Genomic DNA, 27,433 nt, shown 5'->3' on the forward strand with positions numbered 1-27,433 from the left:
TATTATTTAGCACCTTCTAGGCAGTATGCTAGATTCTAAGAATACAAAAATAAATGAGATAGCATTTTATTCTGAAAGAACAAAAAGTCTAGTTCTAAAAGGTAGGAGAGGGAAAGAGTTAAATTCAAAACTTTTGCTGAGTGCTATGATAGTGACCTGACTTTTTGAGAAAAGAACACCCAGATATAGTTGGCAAACCCAAAACAGCTCCAAAAATAGATGGGAAAGTGCTTCTCTTTCCTGAGTTGTATGTGGTACAAAGTTTGGCTCTTTGCAACACAAATACATTGTCATTCTCCATTCCTCCCAGCAGAATGCCTTTGCGCAGCCTCAGTGCCCAGGTTGCTGGGGGTCTTAGAGGTCATCTAGCTCCACTTAACTTTATCAACAGCCTTCCCTGACGGAGGGACTGCCTCATTCCAAGGCAGCTCTTTCACTGTTAAAAATCAACATGTTAGAAAGGTGATTCCTGCGTAGTGCTTCAGAATGTCCTCTCGGGTAATGTCTTTCAGCTCCTTTAACTCTTGACTGAGGCAGTGTGTGTGCTGGGAAAGTCCCAGGACCCTGGAGCCACAGTGGCTCTCCCATGTGCTAACTGTGTGGTCTTTGGGAAGTTACCGAAACTTTCTAATTCAAGTCACTCATATCTAAAATGGTTTAATATGGGACTTAAATGACAAGAGAAATAATAAAGTTAAAGTAATAAGCAAGTATTTTGCATAATGAAGTTCAACAAATAACAGATCTTACTATTATTGTTAAAGCATAATTTCTGGATATGCCTCTGCCCTCACTTTTTAAAAAAATTAAAACTGCCTTCCATAAACTCTTTATATGTAAGTCCTAGTATTGAACTCATTAACTGGGTTCATTGCAGAGTACTATCTCTCTTAAGCAAAAGAAAAAAAAATAGGCAATTTCTGACATCTACTCCCATCTATTATTTTTCTCAGCTTCAATTTCTTTCTTTTTGTAAATATTTATTGTTGAAAGTATTACAGATGTCCTTTCTCCCCGCCCCCCCATTGACTCCCTCCTCCCCGTGCCCACCCTCCCCTAGGCCTTCATCGCACTATTGTCTGTGTCCTTGGCTTATGCATATAAGTTCTTTGCATAATCTCTTCCTGTTCCCTACCCCTCAATTCCCTCTGAGATATATATTATTGTGGCAGCTGAGCTTGGTGACTTAGTAGACACCATAGCTTCCATCTTTTCAGTTTGGCCTGATAGCCAGGTATTTCCCTTTGTATTTTTTAAAAAGCAATGCATTAAAAACTGTAGTACATGAGACAGTTTATCTATAATAATCACATGAGGTGACCTTGCACATCTAACATTTTGCAACTGCTCACTGTATTGGTCAAAAGCTCAAGATGAATAAACAGGTTCTGGTTCAAGACAGTGATGTAGAAGGATTCTGTACTCACTTTCTCTCATGTAATTTCTATCCAAATTCCAATGGCATTTTCCCACAGAAATAGAACAAACAATCCTAAAATTTTTCTGGAACCACAGTAGACCCCAAATAGCCAAAGCAACATTGAGAAAGAAGAACAAGGCTGAAAGCATCATGCTACCTGATATCAAACTATATTACAAAGCTATAGTAACTAAAACAGTATGATATTGGCAAAAAAATAAACACATAGATCAATGAAACAGAAAGAGAGCCCAGAAATAAACCCATGCATATATGGTCAATTAATTTGTGACAAAAGAGCCAAAAATATATAATGGGCAAAAAATGGTCTCATTAATAAATAGTGTTAGGTAAACTGGACAGCCACATGCAAAATAATGAAATTAGACTACTATCTTATAGCATACACAAAATAATCAACTCAAAATGGGTTAAAGACTTGAACATAGGACCTGAAATCATAAAACCCCTAGACATCTATCTTGGTGATGATTTTTTAGAGTTGACACCAAAAGCAAAGATAATAAAAGCAAAAATAAACAAGTGTGACTCCCTCAAACTAAAAAACGTCTGAACAGAAAAAGAAACCATTAACAGAATAAAAAGGCAGCTTGCAGAATTGAAGAAAATATTTGCATATCAGATAAGGGGTTAATATCCAAAATATATGGAGATCACATACAATTCAATAACAAAAACAAAAACAAAACAAAAAAAAAAAAAACACAAAAAAATATTACCCAAATAATGGGCAGAGAAAATATATACAATTTTTTCCAAAGAAGACATTTAAATGGCCCACAGGTACCATGACAAGGTGCTTAACATCACTAATCAGCAGGGAAATGAAAATCAAAACCACAGTGAATTATTATCTCACATATGTTAGAATTGTTATTATCAAAAGACAATAAATAACAAGGATTGGCAAGGGTGTGGAGAAAAGGGAACCCTTGTGCATTGTTGATGGAAATGTAATTGGTGCAGCCACTATTGAAAATAGTATGAAGGTTTCTCAAAAAATTAAAAATAGCCCGGCTGCAGTGGCTCAGTGGTTGAGTGTCGACTCATGAACCAGGGGGTCATGGTTTGATTCCCAGTCAGGGCACATGCCCGAGTTGTGGGGTTTGATCCCCAGTGTGGGGGCGTGCAGGAGGCAGGCAATCAATGATTCTCTCTCATCATTGAGCTTCTATCCCTCTCTTCCTCTCCCTTCTCTCCAAAATCAATAAAAATGTTTTTGTTTTTTTTACTAGAACTACCATATGATCTAGCAATTCCACTTCTGGGTATTTATTCAAAGCAAATGAAATGTCAGCTTGAAAAAGTATCTGCACTCCTATATTCATTGCAGGATTATTTACAATAGCCAAGACATGGAAGCAACTTAAGGTCCAGCGATGGATGGATAAAGAAAAGGTGGTATACAGTTGACCCTTGAACAGCATGAATTTGAACTATGTGGATACACTTATATGTGGACTTTTTCAATTAATATAATCAGCCTTCTGTTTCTCTGTTGTTGTTTTTATCCACAGATTCAACCAACCACAGATTTAAAAATGTATTTTTGATACAAGGTGGGGATCCATGGATGGGGAGGGCCAAATGTATGCATTATTCTACACCATTTTATGTAAGGTACTAGAGCACCCACAGATTTTGGTATCTTTAGAGAGTCCTAGAACAAAACAGTATGGATACTGAAGGACAACTGTAGTTAAGTTTTGGAGGAGTCAAAAGTTACATGCAAATGTTCAACTGCATGGGGGTCAGTGCCCCTAAACCTTGTGTTGTTCAAGAATCAACTGTTAAATATATAGTAATATTTTAATATAATATATGTATAATGTAATATCATTCAGCTTTAAACAAGAAAATCTTGCCAGTTGCAACAAAATGGATCTATCTTGAGGACATTATGCTAAGCTAAATAAGTCAGAGAGGAAAAAACAAAAACTGTATGATCTTACATGTGGTCCCAAAACAACAACAAAACTGAATTCATGGATACAGAGAACAGAGAGGTAGTTGCCAGAGGAGGGGTGGGGTTAGGGTGGAAAGAAATGGGTGAAAGTGGTCAAAAGGTACAAACTTCTAGTTATAAAATAAGTAAGCCAGGAGATGTAATGCACAGCATGGTGACTATTATTAATAATACTGCTTCATATATTTGAAAGTTGCTGAGAGTATATTTTAAAAGTTCTTATTACAAGAAAAAAAACGTAACTATGTGAAGTGATGGATATTAACTAGACTTATTGTGGTGATCATTTCACAATATATACAAATATCAGATCATTATGTTGTACATCTGAAACTGACATAATATTATATGTCAAGTATATAATAAAAACACCCTCAAACGACCTTATAGGTGAGACGCTTTGATTGGTCAGGACCAGGGAGGATTGCAAAGATTGCTATGATTATTGGACTGGAAGTCATAGAGATCTGAGTTAAGCCCAATGTCAAATCCTTTACCTAGATAAGAGAGCTCGGGCAGCCATTTAGACTCCCCAAACCAGTTTCCTCCCTGTATGATATGATTATTAAGACCACAGATTCTGGAGCCAGCCTTGGGCAAGTTAAGTGACCTCTCTGGGCCTCAGTATCTTCATTGTAAAATGTTGATGAAGACCTATATTCTAGGGTTCTTAACAGAATTAAATGACTCTCATAAAGCACTTTGAATGAAGCTGGCACTATGTGATGTTGTGGGCTAAGTCTATGGGCACTCTGCATAGCTTGATATTTAAGGGAAATGCTGAGATCATGAGACACACCTAATCCATAAGCCAGAAATCCTAGGTACTTTCCACAATTATGAGGGAAGCCAAGGGTACAGAGAGGAAGAGATGGCAGTCTTGGTGGGTTCTAGCGGGACAAGGCATCCCTCTGGACAAAAAGGAAGATGAAGAGCCTTTGTGGAGGGAGCTATTACACAATGAAAGAAAGCTTTCAAGAAGCAAGAGGCTTTGCAAAGCTAAGTAAGGAGTGTGTGTGTGGTGGTGGTGCTGGGGGTGGGGGTCTGTATGTCAGAGATTCTGTCTTTGAGACAGGAACATTGTGGGAAGGGGGCAGGGGAGGTGTACAATGGGAGGATGTGCATACACATTCCAGATGTCCTTCAAAGAAGCAGTGGCATGTGGGGTAAGATCATTTTTTATTTTGGAAAATGTCTTTAGCTTCTCAAACTTCCTACATTTCAATTGGGTTTTGAGAGGTGCCTGTGGAAGTAAAGCATGACAACGTGTAGGGGAGGGGCTTGCCAGTGCAGGCATGTGCAGCCCCAGGTGAGATGGAGCACTGGTCTCCACAGTGTCCTCATTGTCCAGATTGTCCAGAGCAGGCTGGTGTGCTGCCAGCTGGAGGTCACCTGCCTGTTTAAACAGGCCAGGCCTCCAGTGGGCACGCGTCCTGTTTAGCCTGATGGGGCTGGATGCATTTCAGAGCTGGTTTCATTCCCTCGGTGGGCGCATTGGCAACAAGGAGAATCCATTGAACTACTCTTTGCTCTGAGATGAAATCATATTGTAACAATAGACATGACCTCAGACAGGTGCCTCTCCATCAGGTTCTAGTATTCAACCTCTCCATCCTCATAAGTGTGATCGGAGTGGAACATAGTAGGTCTTTGCTTATTATAAGAGACAAAGTAAGAGAGAGGGCTCACACTGAGTGTAAGCATTGTGACCCAAGGCTTCCCGGGGAGATGGGCAGAGTCGGGTAAACCAGAGCCACTCCCACCCATCTCTCTGCCTCTGGAAATAAGTCAAGGTGGAAAAAGTTTAAGGACAACTTTGAAGACCTGTGGGAGCTGGCTTGGAGAGGATTACAGTTACAGAAAAAGGCTTGACATCCATTTTCCACCAAGGCAAGACATTTCCTTGACCCGAAGGTACAACCTTGAGAGGTAAACTGTGAAACTGTGATTTTAAAAAGGAGGAGGGGGAGACTGATGATGATAATGATTTAATATTTCTTGAGGCATCAGGATTTTCCAGGTATTGTGCCAAGTGCTTCATGAACACTTATCCCACTTTGACCTCACCACAATCCTATGAGGTAGGGTCTATTTTTAGCTTCATTTCACATGAGAAGAAGTTATTGTTCAAAGAAATTACAAGGCTATGAGGTGGCATCAGTTGGATTTGAACCAACATTCCAGTTCAGAGCCTGAATTCCTAATGATCTCACAAGAGCCTCAAGTCTACCCCAGTGTTTAGCAGCCTCATGATCCAAGTTTTCACTCCAACTTTGGAGAAGCAAGTTGTAAACGTGCAGTAACCTGAGAGGTGTGTGTAACAGAGGGAGGCACACTCTCACCTCCAAAGTCGGGTTCTGGGAGGAGTGGCGGAGGGGTAGTGTCCATAATTTGTGGGCACCGTTATATAACACCCGGGTCCTCTCAGCACACAGCAGTGGAACCATCTTCCCAGGCCCTGCGCTCAGCACCACAGCGACATGGTGCAATCCCTTCCCCTGAAGACGGCTCTGTCAGCGGGTGATGGATGTTCAAATAAGATTCTGTATGATTTGCTCTTTGATTTTTCTCCAGGCCCATTTCTAGTTCAGTGACTAAATAAAAATCAATCACCAAGTAGAAATACAGCGGAATCCTAAATTTAGTCCTGGTGGACAGAAATACTCTATCATTATTGAGAAATCTGGTTTCAAGGAAAACACCATTTACCCCAAAGCTCAGTAAATAACACACAATTTAGACAACTTCATGCAATGACGATGTTCACCCATCCCAAATTTAGACTCTGTCCATGTTTAGAAGGCAAATTGTCATAATATTTTTATTATTACCACTCGATTTTGAGGAAAAGAAGATTTCTAGCAATTCTAAGATTGTTGGTGTCTGGAGGTCCAGCTCAGGCTATTGGGTTGCTGGCCTGGATAAGCAAATTAATCCACCTGATGTGGATTAGCAAAGAGCCAGTTTTAAGAGAGCACGAGGGCGGGTTGGGAGCATAGAGAGGTGCCTTCGGGAGCCACTATAGCAAACTATTTTTAGGATGACCTCTGCATGACCTCTGACGGTCAGGTCTCTGCTTACAGTCAGGGCACGCTGGTGACTGTCCCTCCAAATCCTTCCCACAGCCAGCTGCCTTCAAGCCCCTCTGGAACCAGGCCACAACCTCACCCTAGGAGACAAATTAAACTCACTCTAACTTGAAGGTTATGAAGTGAGTCGCTCACATCACAAATTTTAATTTAGCTAACCCCCAAACTACTCTAAACTGCAACTTGGAACGAAGTCATCATTAGAGCTTTTCTAATTAAATTGGCTAAAATTAAGGCTCATTGTTAAAATCACGACTTGTTCATAGAAATCCGAACACACACAGTGCCAGGTGCTACTTTATGCAACCTCCACCCTGCTGACATGTACAAAGCGTTTCTGTTTGGCTACACGTTATTCCCTAACAAAAGACGGACACAACTCCCCGTGTCAGGTCTGCTTACCTTTCAAGGCAAATATGGGTACTATTCCTTATCCAGTCACTCCTGCGATAGATGCGGCTCTCAAAGGCAAGGGGGTCAAGAGAAGATTTTAAACTGGGAACTCAGATCTAGCATGAAGTTGGTAGCGTGTTAATCAACTTAAAGTCACATAGCCCCATGCCCTAACCGGTTTGGCTCAGTGGATAGAGCGTCGGCCTGCAGACTGAAGGGTCCCAGGTTCGATTCCAGTCAAGGGCATGTACCTTGGTTGCGGGCACATCCCCAGTAGGGAGTGTACAAGAGGCAGCTGATCGATGTTTCTCTTTCATCGATGTTTCTAACTCTCTATCCCTCTTCCTTTCTCTCTGTAAAAAATCAATAAAATGTATTTAAAAATAAATAAATAAAATCACATAGCCCCTTGGCAACAGAGTTGTACGCATGCTCTTTTGTGAAGCCAGGTGTGCCTGACTTCTAGCACACCTGTGGAGCTCAGAGGGGTGCCCTGACCCGCAGCATCATCATTAGTATTGCTGGAAAGTTGTTCAAAATCAGTCTCAAACCTCCCCGCCCACCCCCCCACTTCCCGGCCCCAGGACTTACAGAATCAGAATCTCTCAGGAGGGATGCCCAAAGTCTGTATTTTAATAAATCCACCAGTTAATCCTAATGTATGTCAACACCTGAGGACCATTACATTTATCATGATGCCCCCTTAAATCAATCTCTACAAACAACGGAAGAAGAAACCCACCTCATTTTGAAAACAAATAAAAGTGGTTGAAAAAGACTATGCCTGGGTGGGACCTGGCAAAGGTATCTACCTCCTGGTGAGTAAGAGGTAGCGGAGGTGTGTTTGATTGAGTGCCATGAGTCATTTGGGCAGTAAAACGGGCTTTTCCCCTTGTCCATATATATTACGAAAAAAAATAAGAAAAATATTAGGCATCTATTTCCCAAGAAAAATGACTAAAGCCAGGGCTATTTTCTATTTTAATAATTTTTCTAGGTTATTAGTTATGTTGTTTGTATCTGTCATGAGCTAGCCTACTGAAATAAGGCTTAGGGGTCTTTTCCTCAGAAAGAATATAAACTACGTCTCACTTGTCAGTAATATTATCCCTATAAGCATGCCCTGTTAAATCCGTGTGAGCTGACACATTAACCTACTGCCTGACTTAAGCTTTGTTATTTTTAAAAATTTTGAGCTTTATCTTGCCTGGAGCAGATTTCACTTGGTGATTACATAGAAGAATGCTGACATATTACCCTTCAGGCTTCCCAAATCTGCCTGCTTATAAGCATTTATGAACCGGTGAGACAAGCTTCCAGGTGAACGATACTATATTGGTTTTATGAGAGTTGATTCTGAATCTGACATCCAGTAACAGAAGGTAATACAAACCATCAAATTCAAACTAAATTTTATTACATTTATTTGGAATTTAGTTTGCTTATGGTTATAATCACACAGAAAAAAATATTTTTGACATCAAGGAAGTTGTAGCAAATTTTATCCCAACAGGCATCTGTTCACATATTACCAACAAACATTTTTTATTAGGAAAATGGTATTTTTGAAAGTTTACCAAAATTAATTTAGAATTTACTAATAACTAAAAGAGGTATGATTTCCATGATGTTGTAGACTAAAAACAAAATTTTTTATTAAGGACAACCTGACATGTTTATACTACAAACACAAAATTGCATTATAAAATTAATAAGTTAATGAACTAAAAGACATACTTCGCTAAGGTAAAAATACTTAATTTACAAGTCACTATAGAGTACAACAAATGGAACAAAAATGAGACCATATAAATTCATTTTTGAAGGATTTTGAGGCTTTTAACTTATATTTTAATATTTTGTTCATATATAGCCAAGAGTAACAGAGAAAGCCAACCTAGGGTCAGTCCAAAATTCTGCAGGAGAAACATCAACCAGGGTCGCCGTGTTTGAACATGAGTCATTTCAGGAAGCTAAAAAAAGAATAAAAAACCAGAATAAGATCCAGATATATTCACTGCTGGGAAAAGTTTGGTGGGAAAACATAAGGGACTCTGTTATTCAGAACTCAATAACCTTTAAAATTCCCCAAACAATTGCAAAATGCTTAATACCTACTCTTAACCGAAATTTTTAAGCGTAAGATAAATTAAGCTGTTTGGTTGTGGTTCCAAGGATCCTAGTGTTGCCAGAAGTCCTAAAATAACATAGTTATCAACCGAAAGCAAACCCAACTCTTCTTACTCTTGTCTTTAGAAAATGCTTAAATGTGAAGTAGATAATAGATGGAAGGTATTATTTTTTACTGTTCTGTTATGTTTATGAATTTGCTAAATACACTGGTTATTGCAACACATATATTTGTTTCTTTTTAAAGAGATGACCTCTAGAACGATCAAGTTATCATCTCCTAAGGCTATATTTTATTCTCTGAGAGACCAGTGACCACCGTTTTGTATTTGTGAAATGCCACGCCATTGGAAGGGTGATGTTCACTCAAGCATCTTTGTGAAGTGCCTCAACAGGTTATTGTTTCACATTCTTTTGATTCCCTGGCCCTGAGAAGATCAGAGTGGTATATCTCTCTTACATCACAGAGAGAGAAGAGGCTCAGGTCAAGAGACTTAACCTTGGCATTAGTGACATTTGGGGCTGAATAATTCTTTGTTGTGGAGATCCTCTTGCGTTTTGTGAAATGCTTAACAGCATCCCTGGCTTCTACCCACTAGATGTCAGTTGTCCCTCTGCTTCCAGTCATGACAACCAAAAATGTCTCCAGATGTTGTCAAATGTCCCTGGGAGTGAGGGTGGGAATAAAAATCTCCTCTGGTTGAGAACCACTGGATTATTTTATCTAGCAAGAGAAAGGTCAAACATATAAAATATGCAAGGGTTTTAGATTTATGGCACTATAAAATAGGTTGACATATTTATTTACTGCCTATAGAGGAACATCCTGAATGTTCTGTTTGTTTGTGCTTGAGGTGGACATTTCTCCATTCTAATTAGCTCAACAGATAGGAGAATCAGGATTATTGCAACCTGCTACTCATACCCCAGCATGGAGCAGTGGACTAAAAGACAAAACAGGACTCAGAATTATTCTCTTAGATGGATAGCCTTCAATTATGTGTCCTGTTGGTGTTTCCTGCCTTGTTAATTAATTAATTAATTAATTTATTTATTTATTTATTTATTTATTTTAGATATATCGTGTAGGCCTCATGTAGAAGAGAGTTTCTGCCATCTTTAAACATGTGGTTAGTCAATCATGCTGCTTTATAGAAATCCTGTAGGGTTCACTATCTATTATAAATTTAAAATGATATTTTGAAAATCCATAGAATGTATTTTTTCTCAAAGAGTTTGCCATTAGAAGTATTTTTTATTTATTTTAGAGAGAGGGATGGATATATAGAGAGAAACATAGATTTGTTGTTCCACCTATCTATGCATTCATTGGTTGATTCTTGTAGGTGCCAGACTGGGGATAAAACCCGCAACCTTAGCATATCAGGTTGGGGCTCTAACCATCCTGAGCGATAATATTTTTTGAGGGATTAACAAAATATATCATTGGAGTTTCCCAATATCTCTTATTCTCAATACTATATTTTATTCTCTGCTGGGAAAAGTTTGGTGGGAAAACAGTTTTCAATAGTTTACTCCCAGGCCAGACAACATAAACAATCGGTTTAGTTCTGTCCTGGCACTTTATAGTTCAGACTGTATCTGTGAGACACAGTTATGCCATCTCAGGTCAAGTAAGGGCTCAAACTTTAGCCTTATTTCTAAATATTGGAATAAGACATTTTATAGTTCCATCTTCTTCTTCTTGTTTTGTTTTGTTTTAATACAAAATAACTAATATTCACTTATAAGGTGTGGCTGAATTAATAGCTCCTCTTACCTCTACTGTCTCTAGTGCCACCTAGCTGTTATTCATCTTTGACAAAATAGTACAAGTAGTTTCTGGAAAGATTTTTCTTGGCAAATAGTGATAAAATATGGATCATTTACTGAACCATCATGATTATGAGATGTAATGGAGAAAAATGCTTCAGATGAGGTATAAGCATGGTGTTGAAAATGGTTCTTGTTCAATAGATAGAACTTGAGATGAATTTTCAAACCATTAATGTCTTAATGAACCTACATTTAGTAAGCTCCTTTTTCTTTCCCCTCTTTGCTTCAAACTTCCACTCAGGATATTTGTTTGGGAAGAAGTAGGTCTTTATTAGGGTAGATTTAATAGCAAAAATATTGATACAAAAAACACAGAGATAGAATTAGTGTCTAGAGAATTCCTGAAAATATCAATCAGTTTGTACTGAATAAATCCCCAAATGCTATGATATCTTGTTAAATTGTTGATCTATTATTTATCTCACTAGCCTAAGCTTATAGACCTGCTGTTTGCTTATAGTGCCATGATGGAACTCAATACATGTGTTTATAAGAGCTTCCAGTCTTTGCCAGTGGTCCCACTCCCAGTGACAAAACCAATAATTCTTTATTCTGAGTGTGTAGATGGCATCACCCACAAAAAAAAAAAAAAAAAAAAAAAAAAACATCATGAGTATTTCAGAGCTGCAGGAACCACCATTCATATGAAATACAATGTCTTCTGTGGAGTTTTGCAACAGGTTCCTGCCTTTTTTTTTACCCAAAATAATTGGCTCTATGCTAACTTGATGTCCATTCAGGTGTGCCTTCTAGCAGCTCATATTTCTCTCAAGGTCTTTAATGCTCTGGCTGAAGCTCTTATGCAATGTTTATATTCATTTACATCCGTTTTATTGTGCACTTTCTGTATCTCCCTCATCCCATTTTCTTCTCATAATCCTAAAAGAGATAAAATTACTAACTCATTATAGCTATTAGAAAACATTGGCTCAGGGAGGAAAATGACTTATCCAAAGTCACACAGATGTGATGTCAGAACTAGGAAAGAAGCCAGGTGACCTCATTACTATAGAAGACATATCAACACAAAGACCAGCTCTCTATGTGAATTCATCTCTATTTTTAGCAATACATTTCTATCTAATTTTAAAAAATGGAAAATGCAAATACTAAAAATGTCCAATTAGGCATAAAATAGTCACTGTATGTGATGAAAATATGTAATACAACATATAGATATTATGCTGCCTTTGTCATAAAAGATCACATTACTGGTTCTGTTTTCAAGTCAGACAATATGCACCCAACAAATGCTATAACAGCACACCAACATGGTAAACCTACAGAAGCAGACAAACAATGAAAATTAACATTTAAAAAAAAGTTTAAGGAGATTCTCATCTTGATATTGAAGCTTTAATTTTAACTTGGGTGGTCTAGCTGAGCTTTCCATACCCACACATAAATAGGTTTGGTAAGAAAACATAGTTTAGCTTGATTTTGAGACAATACTTGGCTTTCTTTTAGGTGATTATAGATGAACATATGAACCATAGTATCTCTTGGGTCCACACCAAAATACCAGAGAGTACTACAGAAAGTCTTTCCAAAAGATACAAATATAAAATGCCAAAGCTCAAACCACATCTGATTGCAGCATTTCATTTGTTTTGAATACACCCATATATATTTTATACATTTCAATCAGTAATTTAGAAGGAAAATAAAAGTCCAGATGAATTAACTTAAAGCGTTTACATTTTATTTTTACTGTGTGTGGGTTTTTTGTGTTGTTGTTTTGTTTGTTTGTTTGTTTGTTTTGTTTTTAATCTCTATAGGAGTTTAAGTGCCACCATCTTTCCCTGGCTTTCAAGAGAGAAAAGTTCCCTTTTCCTTCAGAGCAATTAAATTCCTTTATTAAATAATTTTACAGATCTTGATTTATACCCTAAGACCAGAGGGGGTGAAATGATAGAGTATCTTGATATTGATGTAAAAGGTAAAAAAAGAGAGAGAGAGAGAGAGAGAGAGAGAGAAGAAATGTTAGCAAAACAGCCTTGAGATTTCTGCCAGAAAGTTGGAATCCTTGAAGTAAAAAGTAATCTCCATTTTTACCTCTATACCTCTATGTTTACAAGTTTCCCAACTCAAATCAGTGGATGCCAAGACATGATAGTCAAGGAGTTGTAGTTTTCTGGAAAAAAAAATTTATCTAAAATGCAACCTTTTAACATGTTATTAAGTTCTTTTCTTCAATTTTGAATCAAGTACAGGAAATTTCCTGAGATGCATATAGTCCACATATTGACTGAGACTTCTCTACAGTTAATGGTTCCTGCAAGTTCTACTAAGTGAGATGTTGTTATGATATTCAACTGCTAATTAGGATTTCTGAACATTTTAGAAAGTAAATATTTAAACTTGAGTCAGTCCCCATAAATATATTCCAGTCAAGATGATGCTTTAAAATGAATGCTCACAGAGAATGTTAGAACATATTAGGAAAGAAAGTGGATGAATATTAACATCATGTACTATATAATAATTATATACTAGGGAGGACTCATCACAGAGAAGAATTGTCTATAAAGCATCTTCTGGAACTAGGTTTTTGTCTTTCCTTGTACATCTAAGCTTCAGACTCCTCTGTCATTCAAAACCTCTGTTTATTTCTGCCTGTAATCTGAAACTGGCTTCTTGTTGGTGTAATTAAACACCTATTACTGGATATTTCAATACTTAACTTCAGTATGGTTCATAAATGTACATACTGAAAAAGAAAGCTCAGCATTCAATGCTTTTAAAATACACTGAAATTTTCAAAGGCCTGTTGTTATTAAAAATTTACAATTCAAATATAGAAATTCAACATTCATTTATTAAAGACATTTGGTGATATCTATTATGAAGATAAAATTGTAATTTGAATATTGTTTCTCTCTTAGAAAAGTGTAGCTTTTGGCATCATTAACTTTCAAGAGACAATATTTTCTTTTTCATTCATGAAACTCACTTGAAAACTGATTTATGCCATCTTTCTTTCAGAGGGACCCTAAAGTCCATTGTGCACAAGGAGTCAGGTATACTGGTACATTTGCATTTGATAAGAAAAACCATCCTTGTCTCTTAAAAAATGTGATAAAAAAACTCAAACTTATTTTGTAGGACATCCTAATTATGCTTAATTAAGAACACACATTTTGTGGGCTGCTCTAACTCTGTTATATCTGTAAATGGCTTAATTTTGTCCTTTCAAATACACAAAGCTAAGAACAAAATGGGAACTTGTTAGTGCCACAATTTGGGTTGCAAATCTGCAATTATCTGTTTGCATGTGTAAACAGTACACTTAGTAGTTGAATATCAAAGACTTCCAGTTTCTAGCATGGCATATAAGAAGATTAAAATTCTGCCAGCATGTCCTAACAACAAGTAAAAAACTGGGAAAACTGAAAAAACAAAAACTCTTCTTAGATATGTCAGAGAAGTGAGGTTACAGGGAAAACTGCTGGCAAAACACAGGCAGATACAGAGAATATCACTTCCTAGAGCAGAATTTCTCCCAAATTAATGTCAGACATTAAACCACAGGTCCAGGAAGCTCAGAAAACATTAAGCAGGATAAATGCCAAAATACTACCTATAGGCATATCATTTTCAAACTTCAGAAATTCAAAGATTTTTTTAAATTTTTGAAATAAGCCAGAGGGGGGGAAAAAACATACCTATAGGCAGATGAGCAAGGTTAATAATTACATCTAAATTCTTCTTTGAAACTATGTGAATAAAAGGAATAAAGTAAAATACCGGTATTTAAAGTGTTGAGAGAGATAAACCACAAACCTAGAATTCTGTGCCCTCAAAATTATCCTTAGAAAGTAAAGAGTAAATAAAAATATTCTCAGACACAAAAATTGAAAGGATTTGTTGCCAGTAGGCCATCCTTACAAAAAGTATTAAAAGAAGTTTTTTGGAGAAAGGAAAATAATATAGGTCAGAAACTGGAATGTACATAAAGAAAGAACATCAGAAAATGAATAAGTATTTTCTTACTCTTAATTAATCTAACAAATTTGTTCAAAGTAATAGCAACAATGCATTAGACTATGTATGCCTATGTGTGTGCATGTGCTTATGTATAGTGAAATGAATGACAGCAATAACACAAAGAATGGAAAGATGAATTAAGAATATTTTCTTATTGCAATGTGCTTACATTATCCATAAAACAGTATAGTGTTATGTTAAAGTGACATTGGATTAGTTGTATGTATGTTGAAAACTCTAGAGTAACCACTTGAAAAACTAAAAAGGGAAATATAATTAATATACTGAGAAAGGAGTCAAAATGGAATAATATAATGCTCAATTAAAACCACAAGGCAGAAAAGATAAAATCAGCAACAAAGAACAAGGGCAAAATTAGGAAACAGTAGCAAATATGGTAGATATTTATCCAACTACTAGAGGCCCAATGAACGAAAATTCATGCAAGAGTAGGCCTTCCTTCCCCCAGCTGCTGGTACTGTCTTCTCTCCGGCACCCAGGACCCGGGCTTCCCTCCTCCAGCCACCAGCAGGCACCCGGGACCTGGGCTGGCTTCCCTCAGGTCACCCGCAGGCACCCAGGATCCGGCTGGCTTCCCTCCAACCCCGGCTTCATCAGGAAGGACGTCCAGAATGACATCCGGCCTAATTAGCATATTACCCTTTTATTATTATAGATATCAGTAATCACTCTAAGTGTCAATGGTCTAAATACACTAATTAAAGGACACTTTTCAAAGTGGATAAAAAATAAGACCCAACTATATGCTGTCTACAAGAAACCTGCTTTACATATAAAGAAAAAATATAGATTAAAAGTAAAGGGATGGAGGAAGCTATATCATGCTAACTCTAATCAAAAGTAAGTGAGAGTAGCTACATTAATTTCCAACAGAGCAGTTACCAGGGGTAAATATGGACATTAGATAAAGATAAAAGACTCAATACTCCAATAATCTTTAATGTGTATGTTCCTAACAATAGAGTGTCAAATTATATGAGACAAAACTCAGAGAACTGCAAGGAGAATCAGATGGAGAGTTGGAGACTTTAACACCTCTCTATTAGAAATGGATAGAACCAGAAGACAAAAAATCCATAAGATCACCGAAGAGCATCTTCAGTAAGCTGGATATGATTGGCATATATAAACTACTTCAGTCAATAACAGCATAATTAACATTCTTCTCAAGCTCATATAAAACACTCACCTCGACAGACAATATTGTGCCCATAAAGCACACCTTAACAAATTTAAAATAATTGAAATTGTATAACAGTGGAATTATACTATAAATCAATGACAAAAGACAGCTGGGAAATCCCACCAAATTCATAGACATTAGACAACACAGTTCTAAACAATACAAGGGTCAAAGAAGAACCTTCAAGATAAATTAAAACCTATTTTTAACTAAATGAAAATGAAAATGCAATTATCAAAGTTTTGGGGATACAGCAAAAGCAGGGTTTGGAGGGAAATAGTAGAAATGAAGAAAGATAAAAAATCAATAATCCAAACTTCCACCTCAGGAAGCTAGAAGAGGAATGGAAAATTAAATCTTAAGTGAGGAGAAGAAAAAATAAATAAAGCAGAAATTAATAAAATTGAAAACAGTAAATCAATAAAAAGAATCAACAAAGCTAAAATCTGATTCTGTGAAAAGATCAATAAAATAAATAAACCTCTACCCAGGCTAACTAAGGAAAAAAGACAGAAGGCACAAATTACGTATATCCAAAATGAAAACAGGGACATACAATTTCCATGGACAATAAAAGCATAATAAAGAAACATTATAAATAACTCTGTGCCCACAAATTTGTTAACCTAGAAAAAGTGCACCAATTCCTTGAAAGACACAATCCGCCAAAACTCACACAAGAATAAGTAGACACTGAATAGGCCTGTATTTATAAAATAAATCAAGTAACCTTTCATTCAATACAGAGAGCACTAAGCACAGATGGGTTCACCAGCAAATCCTACCAAACATTTAAGGAAGAAATTATGCCAATTTTCTATAATCTTTCAGAAAATAGAAGCTGAAAAAAAAAAATACTTTCTAACTCATTCTATGAGGCCAGCTTTGTATTAATACCAAAACTTGACAAAGATAATACAAGAAAAGAAAACCACAGACCAATATCTTTCATGAACAGAGATGCAAAAAAATCAACAAAATAGTAGTAAATCAAATTTTTAAAAATCATATACCACAAACAAGTGGGATTTTTTTTACAAGGCTGATTTAACATTCAAAAACTGATTAGTATAATCTAGACTATAGCATCAACAAGCTAAAGAAAAAAAAATTACATGATCATATCAATAAATGCATAAAAAGCACTGACAAAATCCAACATATATCATGATTTTTTTTAAAAAAACTCCCAGAAAACTGGGAATAGAGAGAAACTTCCTCAAATTCATGAAGGGAAAGAAAGGAAGGGGTAGGGAGAGGAATATAGAAAAAGAGAATAATAAAAAGAGAAGAAAGGGAAATAAAAGGTATACAGACTGGGAAGAAGAAATAAAACTGTCTTTATTTGCAGTTGAGATGATCTCTTTGTAGAAAATCCAAAAGAATCAACAAAAAAGCTGCTGGAACTAATAAGTGCATATGTCAAGATATAAGGTTAACATACAAAAGTCAATCACTTGTCTATATACCAGGAATGAACAAGTGAAATTTAAATTAAAAATATTACCCTTTACATTAGCACCAAAAAATAAAATACTTAGATATAAATCTAACAAAAGAGGTACAAGATCTATATGAAGAAAACTATAAAACTATAATGAAAGCTATCAAGGAAAAACTAAATAAATGGAGAAAATTTCCATGTTCATGGACATGACAATATTGTCAAGATGTCAGTTATTCCATAGACTCAAGCAATGCCAACCAAAATCCTACAAGTTTTTCTATGGATATTGAAACACTGATTCTAATATTTACACAGAAATGCAAAAGACCCAGATTAACCAACTTAATATTGAAAGAGAAGAACAAAATTGGAAAATTGATACTACCCAACTTCAAGATTTACGTAAAGTTACCATAATCAACAATGTGGTATTGGTGAAAGAACAGACAAACATACCATTGGAACAGAACAGATTAGCCAGAAATAGACCCACAGAAATAGAGTCAGATCTTTGACAAAGATGCAAAAATGATAAAATGGAACAAAGATAGTCTTTTCAATAAATTGTGTTGGAATTACTGGACATGTACAAAAAAAAAAAAAGAATCCATACACAGGCCTTGTGACAGCAATGTAAAGGAGGGTGTTAGAGTATATTTTCTTTTAGCATCATATTTTAGTATTAATAGTAATACCCTCAGCACAGTTTGAGGTATTGACTCAACAATATCCCAAAATTGGGACATTTGTTCCTGTTGACACAGATAGGGCCTATTTTGAATTTAGGTATTTTTATTTTTATTTTTATTTATTTATTTTTAATGTATTTTATTGATTTTTTTTTTTTTACAGAGAGAAAGGGAGAGGGATAGAGAGCTAGAAACATCAATAAGAGAGAAACATCAATCAGCTGCCTCCTACACACACCCCACTGTGGATGTGCCCGCAACCAAGGTACATGTCCTTGACTGGAATCAAACCTGGGACCCTTCAGTCCACAGGCCAATGCTCTATCCACTGAGCCAAACTAGTCAGGGTGAATTTAGGTCTTTTTAAATTAGTAGTTGTGTTCACAGAAAAGCTTAATACAGCAGTCTTAATTTTTCTTATCAAGCAAGAAAGCAAAGACCACAGGATCTCAATGTATCTGGAATTACCAAACTAGAGGCTCATTGTTAAGTTATTTATTAAAATTCATCATATATATATTTTAAGTATTTAAGTACAGAATATTATAGAGTCCTAAATTGTCAATGGTATCTTCCCATGGGAATTCATGAAAGATAAATGAAAACAGAAGATAAATGAAATTTTCTTTTTTGAAAACTGAGCTATAAGACACAGACCATGTCATTATCATTCACAATTATAAAAGACAAAAATGTTACCTGCTTTTACTTAACATTTCACCTCACTATTTCTTTCCATAGGGAAAGTAATTCAGCTAGAAAAATTTTTACTGATTTAGCTCAGCAAAGAGAGTCATCAGGCAGCTTTAGCATTTTCCTAAGAAATGGATTGCTTTGGAAGATATATATGGGGTTGGTTTTTTGTTTGTTTGTTTGTTTGTTTTTGTGTGTGTGTGTGTGTACATGCACAGGCATGATTTTAGGAGACTCACTAGAAGAAAGGAAACACAAGTAGCAGAAAATTACAAACATTTCTGGTAGTCAATTCCCCCCCCCCCCCCCCCAAATTACAGAGTTCAGCATTCATCCAAGTTGTGTCTATTAATCATTTTCTCAGTAGAAAATAATCTAAGTGTAAGATTTGACTAATTTTTAGATAAAGATAATAGAAATCTTCCAAAATTGTTGGTATGAATGATTCATCCTTCTTGCTTTTGTGAAGAAATAATTGTGAATGTTAAATTATATTAATTTTGCTGCTGAAGTGGCTTTTAAATGCTTATTTTTTTTAACATCAAAAAATATTTGAAATGGTGTCAATTGTATTTATTGATTTTAAATACAATATATGTTGAAAGCAAATACGTATATCAAGGCCATTTTACATGTATTTTTCAAACAAAACATTCCCTTTCAATGCATAGATATTGTTTAAAAGGCATTACATCTAGGTATTACCAAACTATAAAGAAAGGATAACTTAATTGTTTTTTGGATGAAGAAAGGACTTATTTACCAGAGCTGAACTGCATTGGATTTATCTAGATTTCTCTGAGAAAGAAACAATCAAACAATACATTGGAAGATAAAAAACAATGGGGAGGAGGGAATCAGATCACTATCCTAAAAGTATAGATTCTATTTTAGTTTAATTTCATAGTCAGGTGATTATGAGGCGAAGCCTAGCTGGAAACAGCCGTTTTGTCTCAATTTATGTTCTTTTCACCCAATTCACTATGTTGAAGCTGTTACATTTACTGAACTTAAACAATTGTACAGAAGCCAATGAATGCTTTTCATCTGGACTTTGGGTGATCCGATTTATTGATTGGGCTTAATATTCGGATCTTATTTTTGTGTATTTGGGTATATTTTAAAAGCAAAGGATCTTAAGTTCAAATTCAAAATACTCTTTACACTACCTTTCGTACAAGAAAATTTATCTGGAAATTGGAAAATGCTCCAGGCAAAGTCTGGCTGAGATTTTCCTTGGAGGAGACACTTGCAAGAAGAGGGTAGATAAGCAAATTGCTCTAAGTGACTGTTTTTCAATCTTGCTGTATCCTCCCCCATTGTTATATAAGTGAAATTAAGATGGCAGGAACCTTAATAACAGTCTCAACAAGGAAGTTAATTTTTAAAAGAACATCTGCAAGAAATGTACAGAGGGAAAGGCATTGCGTTGGGGAACTGAGTAGTGGTGGAGGCTGGAAACAGTGTTCTCAACTGATTTGCCTTGATGTACTCAGAGGGGGCACCTGAATTTTGGGTTGTTTTATTTGGTTCTGGCATGAACTGGTGAGGTGCTTCTTTCTCCCCTATCTACCTCTCTGAGTTACCACCCCCCCGCCATCCCCCACCCCCGCCCCGCCGTCAGCTTGGGTGTTATTAATGCATTGTGTCCTGGGCAGTCGTCCAGTCCCACCAATTCTAGGGACATCTTCAGCTACATTCATAGTGAGAGCTCCTTGAAGTTTCCATGGGCCTGTTGCTATGGAAACCGTCTCACAGGATCTAAAACCTTAGGAAAATTGCCTAAAGATTTGAAACTTGTTTCAGGTCCAAAATAAACCTTTCCTTGGCATTACCTACTTATATTTTTAATGAATTAATTTAGTATTTAAATAACAAGTCACATTTGTTAAAAATATAATCTCTCTTATCCAAACTGCTGAAGAAGGCAATATTCTCAGAGCTTGTCTTTTCCTCATCTGTGAGAACTTTTGTAAACGGTAGAGAAGGAAGAGCTGAGAAATCCTCTTGACTTTCAGTCTGAGAAGTTTCTTACAAGGAACTTCGGTTCTCAGAATGAGATGCTCCTACATAGCTGCCTCTGTTTCCAAGCACATCTGTACCAAGATTAGCATCACAGGATATATTCATCTTCTATAGCTGCTGTTAACAAACTACCATTAACATGGTGGCTTATAACGCAAATTCATTGTCTTATAAATATCATACAGGGTCCCCAGGCTAATTTAAATGTGTCATCTGTGCTTCTCTCCTTTCTGGGGCCTGGAGAGAATCTGTTTCCTTGCCGTTTCCAGCTTCTGGAGACTTCCCGCATTCCTTGTCTCCTGGACCCCTTCCTCCATCTTTAAAGTCAGCAACTCCAAACCCCTCTGACCCTGCTTCTGTTATCACAAACCTTTCTCTGACCCCTGATGGAGAAGATTTTCCACTTTTAAGTACTCATGTGATTAGATCTGGACCACAGATAATCTAGGATAATCTCCCCTTCTCAGAGTCCTAAACCTTAAACACATCTGCCAGTCCCATTTGACATGTAAGATAACACATTCACAAATTCCCAAGATTAAGACATGTATATCTTTTTAGCAAACATGGGAATATGAAAAACACAGCAAACCAATAGATCTGATTATAACCCAGATTAAGAGAAAGTGGATAAAACAAGATAAATGGATACTAACCTATCCATCACAGGGATTATTGATTGTATCAGATGCTTCTGTTACATGATACTTCAAATATCCTATCTTATTTTCCACAGATGGGTGGAAGACAAAAGGATGGAAAAGATATTCTGTGCCAACAGTGGGCAGGAAAGCGGGTGTGACTATATTAATGCCAGACAAAGAAGACTTCAAGACAAGGAGTTATACCAGAGATAAAAAGGGACCTTTTAGCATGATAAAAGTGTGGATTCATCAAGAATCCTATATAATAAAAGGCTAATATGCAATTGTCCCCACAGGCAGGAGTTGGACCAACTGGGAGTTAGACATGCGCTGACCACCAGGGGGCGGCGCGGAACATGGCGGGCATCGGCGACGTGGTGCAGGCAGCAGGCGGCAGTGGAGGCGCTGCCAACCCCGATGGGCCCCAACGAGAGCGGGACTGCGGCAGGACAGTGGAGCAGATGAGCAGGCGGTGCCAGGCCAAGGCAGGTGCAAAGGGAGGCCCTGGCCGGTGGCAGCAGCAGGCAGCGGGAGAAGGGAGGCCCCAGCCGGCAGCCAGCAGCATGAATTCCGTGCACTGAGCCTCTAGTAAATACTAATCCTAAATAGTCATGCATCTAGTAATAGAAATTCAATCGCATAAAGCAAAATTGATAGAACTAAGAACAAAGTAGGCAAACTCATGAATATAGGTTTATATTTTAAATATATATATTATATTGATTTTAGAGAGGAAGGGAGAGGGGGAGAGAAAGAGAAACATCAATGATGAGAGAGAATCATTGATTGGCTGCCTTCTGCATGCCCCCTACTGGGGATCGAGCTCACAACCCAGGCATGTGCCCTTGGCCAGAATTGAACCTGGGACCCTTCAGCCCGCAGGCCGATGCTCTATCTATTGACCCAAACCAGCTAAGGCTATAGGTTTATATTTTAACATAACTTCCTCAATAATTACCAGAACAAGTGGAGGGAAAAAAAAAAAAGATACAGAACTTGAATACAACTATCAACATTCACAGAACCCTACACCCAACAACTGCTATACTCATGTACTTTTCAAATGCACAAGGGGCCACTGACCAGTATAGATCATATGCTGGGCCATAAAACAAGTCTCAAAAATTTCAAAAACTAAATATATATTCTCTGACTATAATGGAATTAAAGTCAATATCTAAAAGATATTTAGAAGAGCTACAAATATTGAGAAATTAAGCAACATACTTCTATATAACATATGGCTCAAAAAATTACCTGGGAAATTTTAAAACATTTTAAAATAGTATTGAAAACACAACATATTAAAATACATGGGATTCAGCTAATGCCATGCTAGAGGAAAATTTATAACTTTAAATGCTTAGGTTAGTAAAGAAAACAAGATTTAAAATCAATGACATCCTTCTACCACATAAAGCAAGAAAATAAACAGAAAATTAAATACAAAGTGAGTAGGAGGAAGGAAATCCTATCTAATAAAAGAGTAATATGCAAATTAACCATCACTCCACTACACCCACAAGCCATGCCCACAAGCCACGCCCACCAGCCAATCAGGAGCAAATATGCAAATAAACCCAACCAAGATGGCTACCACCACAGAGAGCAGGAGGGAGGCTTGGGTTTCCCCGGCAATGGAGGAAGCCAAGCTTTCCGCCTGCCCTTGCCAGCCTAGGACTCCACTCAAGGCTACAAAGTTTCAATGACAGAAGATACATAAATCCAAACAGAAATGGTGGCAGCCACGGAGCTGGAGAGAGCAGGAGGGAGGCTTGGGTTGCCCCTGGCGATGGAGGAAGCCAAGCTTTCCACACACCCTGGCTGGCCCAGGCCTCCGCTTAAGGCTACAAAGTTTCAATTATAGAAGATACATAAATCCCAACAGAAATGGCTGCCGCCACGGAGGGAGCAGAAGGCTTGGCTCTGCTCCAAGCTACAAAGTTTCAGTTGTAGAAGATAAATAAACCCCAGATACCAGGGCCTCTGCTTGGGTCACTGGGGGGCGTGGCTGGCCTGCAAACCACCATAGGCCCCTCGCCCAGGCCGCCCCATGCCCCAAGGGAACCCCCACCCTGATCTGGGACATCCTTCAGGGCAAACCAGCTGGCCCCCACCTGTGCACCAGGCCTCTATCCTACCTAATAAAAGCATAATATGCAAATTGACCATCGCTCCAACACACAAGATGGCTGCTCCCATGTGGACACAAGATGGCCACCACAAGATGGCCAGCAGGGGAGGGCAGTTGGGAGGGACCAGGCCTGCAACGGAGGGCAGTTGGGGAGTACCAGGCCTGCAGGGGAGGGCAGATAGGGGTGACCAGGCCTGCAGGGGAGGGCAGTTAGGGGAAAACAGGCTGGCAGGGGAGCAGTTAGGCATCCATCAGGCTGGCAGGGGAGTGGTTAGGGGGTGATGAGGCATCAAACAGGCTGGCAGGGGAGCAGTTAGGCATCAATCAGGCAGGCAGAAGTGGTTAGGGTCAATCAGGAAGGCAGGCAGGCGAGCAGTTGGGAGCCAGCAGTCCTGGATTGTGAGAGGGATGTCCGACTGCCCGTTTAGGCCTGATCCCACCGCCCACCGGGATCAGGCCTAAACAGGCAGTCGGACATCCCTCGAAGGGTCCCAGATTGGAGAGGGTGCAGGCTGGGCTGAGGGCCACCCCCCCTACCATGCACGAATTTCATGCACCGGGCCTCTAGTAAGAGATAAGAGCAGAAATAATAGAGAAAATCATGAAAGAATGGTAGCTAATCACTGCCAGTTTTTCTACTTGTGGAATTTGTGCTTCCTGTTCATACAAACGTTTGCACTGTCAGATCACCTTTATCTTGAAGAGAATACACCAGAGAATATTTTCACTGAACTTGAAGATGTTACTACCATCTGGTTCTTTGAGGTCCTTACATCAATGGATCAACCAACAGTTCAATATTGGTAGGAGTAACCGTCACTGGTTACCCTGAGAGTAAGGGTTATTGTTACACAATGGAGTAAGCAAGGGACATATCCAGAAACCTGGGGATTCCTTGAGCCATCTCTTGGTGCTTCCATGCCTATTGACAATGGTGAACACTCAACTACAGGAAACATGACCTGACAAAGTCAAAGCAGATCTCTCAGGTGAAGCCTGGGCTGCCCTCTGAGGGAAGAAATCTAGGTCAGCCAAAGTGCGGCCTGAAGATGAGGAGGATCAAGGCTGGGTGCTGGAGGAGAAGGCTGATGAATATCAAATACGGCCTCATGACCCCGTGTCTGGAGCTTGTTCTACCAACCGTTTTGTATTGTCTTTGTGGAGTTTTGGCTGGCTACCATCGTGAAGGGACTTTGATATATATGTGACTTAGAAGTAAATGAGAATATGAGCATATTTGGTGGTTGAAGGGGTCAACTGTTAATGGACATCACTCGTGCTATTCTATATTCTCTCAGCACCATCTCTCTCTCTGGCCACACTTGCAGAGACCAGTTCCAATAAAGTGTGGATCTGTTTTACATGGAGCCTTGCTTCAGGCCCATACTGCAGTCCCCTGTCTCCTGCCCTGGGCTTACCAGCAGGGTTAATGTGATGGCATGGCACCGCCACAGGAACTCCCTGGGCACTCAGGCATGTATAACCTGAGAGTGGGGGCGATCATGCTTGTGGGGCCAGCTTTGAACAATGGGGACAGGAGTCCCTTCAGAAGGCCCTATGTTATGGATCCCCCAGGTGGTGGTCAATTTAATAAAAACACCTAGTTTTATTGACTTTTCATCCTTCTCTGTTTTACTTGATCTGCCCTTTAGCGTTGCTCCCTGGGATCACCTCCCAAGTGAATTGCCTTCACTCAAGTCTTTGTCTCAGCCTCTTCTTAGAGAAAACCCAGTCTAGATCACAGATCTTCCTTAACAGAGAATGCGTTTCCTCCGGTCACCCAGAGGTACATGCATCCGTAATTTTCTTTAGAAACCATTCTATGAAACTAGAAGAGAGTGTGCTGGGATGGGGCAACACCACTTGGGAGAATTCAGGCTGGCAGATTTCCAGAAGACCTTCTTCCTTGCTGACTTCATTGCTAACAGCCCCATTTTTGCCCCTAGTTCTTTTTCTTTTAGGACTTTGAAATAACACACCCAGTTTCTTTAAACAAACAAGGAAAGCAAAAATCTAGCTAATCTTCCCACATTAACCCTGCTGGTAAATTTCCAGGGTTTAGTAAATAACCCGTGTATGGAAGTATTACCCCTTACCCTTCAGTTGTTGTCATTTGTTTTCTTTGCTATTTACAGAGTCGTGAAACCTTGTTTTCTTTGCTTTAAATGCAAAAGACTATTTTCTTTGGCACAGCCCCAGAGTACAGCAACGGTTAAATTTGCTGCTGTGTGAAAGAGTCGAATTTGTTTAGAAGTTACGCAAAAGGCCAAGGCCGTGAGAGCAGGCGGCCTGGATTATAGGAAGTAACCCCAGGAAGCTCAGGTTATTTTATTTCCTGTCCTTTGTGCCAGCATGCTGGTTTTTCCTGGGCCAATAGTAATTTGAAGTAAGGTCAAGATTTATTCTAGTTGGAATCTCATAGGATATCAGGAACGTTGCTTTATTACAAGCAATTTCTTACCCTTACAAAATCAGGAGGAGAAACATTGAGGAGAAAATGACGTATTTTGCTCAAGGTTCTACATGACAAATGGCTCTTGACAAGCTTCTCAGATCAATCTTGGGGGAGTAGTCTCCCCAACAAAGAAAATGAATTGACTGCATACATACACATCCATCATACTTGAAGACAGTGTAAAAAATAAATTAAATAAAAAATAAACGTCAAAGGAATACAGCAACTGCTCCCAACTGATTCCTAAAGAGAAAAGAAATTAGAAAGCTGAAAATCAGGAGGCTCAAGAGTGAATGTGAGGACTGATGTAGAGACATTGTAAACAAAAGGTTACCTCTCAACATTCAATGATGAGTGACAGCTATGCTTTTGAAATGCCAAAGGTTAAAAAATACGGAGTTCTCAAACTGGAAAAGTCAAAGGATCGTGTACATTGACTTTGGGTTGGAGGCTGGGGTTCAGAAAAGGGTGAGGGGTAGAATTTGCCCCAATTTTAGCTATCTTCACTATCAAGATTAGGAATTTTCCTGAATATTATAAATAACCTATAAGAACATGTCTGAACAGAGAATTACTCTTTCGAGTTTCCTCATCTATTTGAATCTTATGAGAATTAAGGAAAACAACTGGGAAGTCAAAAGCATTTACAATAGAATTGAACTCGGTGGTATTCACTTGAAGAGTTCTCATTGAACTTGACTTCCAGAAGCACTGTTTTTCTGATGCTATCAGCACGGGTTCCTGCCTTCTAGATTTTTTCTTTATGGAACATTTCTCTTTATTTACCTGGATTCTGCCACATCATTAGCCCATCCCAATGGTCCTGTTCCATATATTATCTTCAAGATAGTTTATTTTACTTTTCTGCTTGAGGATATGTAATCACATATTTTACTTTCACTCAGATTGGTGATCTATTGTTTCTCAGTATTAAATATTTCTTTTGATAATTTATAATATTTTTATTTACCTTATTTTAACCTACGAAAAAGGACCATCATTATGACTTTCATCTTAAGATATTTAACTTGTAAGTAAATTTAATAGAAAGTAACCTTAGAAAAGACTGGTTTATCTGATGAAGACCAGAATTTAGAAGGCAAAAAAAAGAGTAAAACTTCCTAGGTTTAATTTTTCATAAGATTATAGAGGATGAAAAGTGATTATTGAGTTACCATTGGTGTCAGCAAGGATCCCATTAGGAAATACTAGTATATGTTGCAATTTTTAGAGGCCTAATACTATAACAGTCTTTCTTATTTCACCACACAATAACCCTCTGGCAATTAAAAATTAAAGA

At 38.0% G+C, this 27,433-nt stretch overlaps 1 protein-coding gene across 3 annotated transcripts in view; it reads right to left on the minus strand.

Moving 5' to 3' along the window:
• Positions 1–8,733: 8,733 nt before the first annotated feature.
• Positions 8,734–27,433, minus strand: part of SLC39A12 (solute carrier family 39 member 12) — a gene marked incomplete at both ends in the record, with an annotated part of 69,266 nt that continues 50,566 nt past the window's right edge. For all 3 annotated transcript variants that reach the window (XM_079774016.1, XM_079774018.1, XM_079774017.1), the window contains one exon: positions 8,734–8,862. In XM_079774016.1, coding sequence (XP_079630142.1) covers positions 8,734–8,862 — 129 coding nt within the window. The remainder of the gene's footprint in view (positions 8,863–27,433) is intronic.

This window comes from Cnephaeus nilssonii, assembly GCF_951640355.1.
Source record: "Cnephaeus nilssonii genome assembly, chromosome: 1".
Classification (NCBI taxonomy): domain Eukaryota; kingdom Metazoa; phylum Chordata; class Mammalia; order Chiroptera; family Vespertilionidae; genus Cnephaeus; species Cnephaeus nilssonii.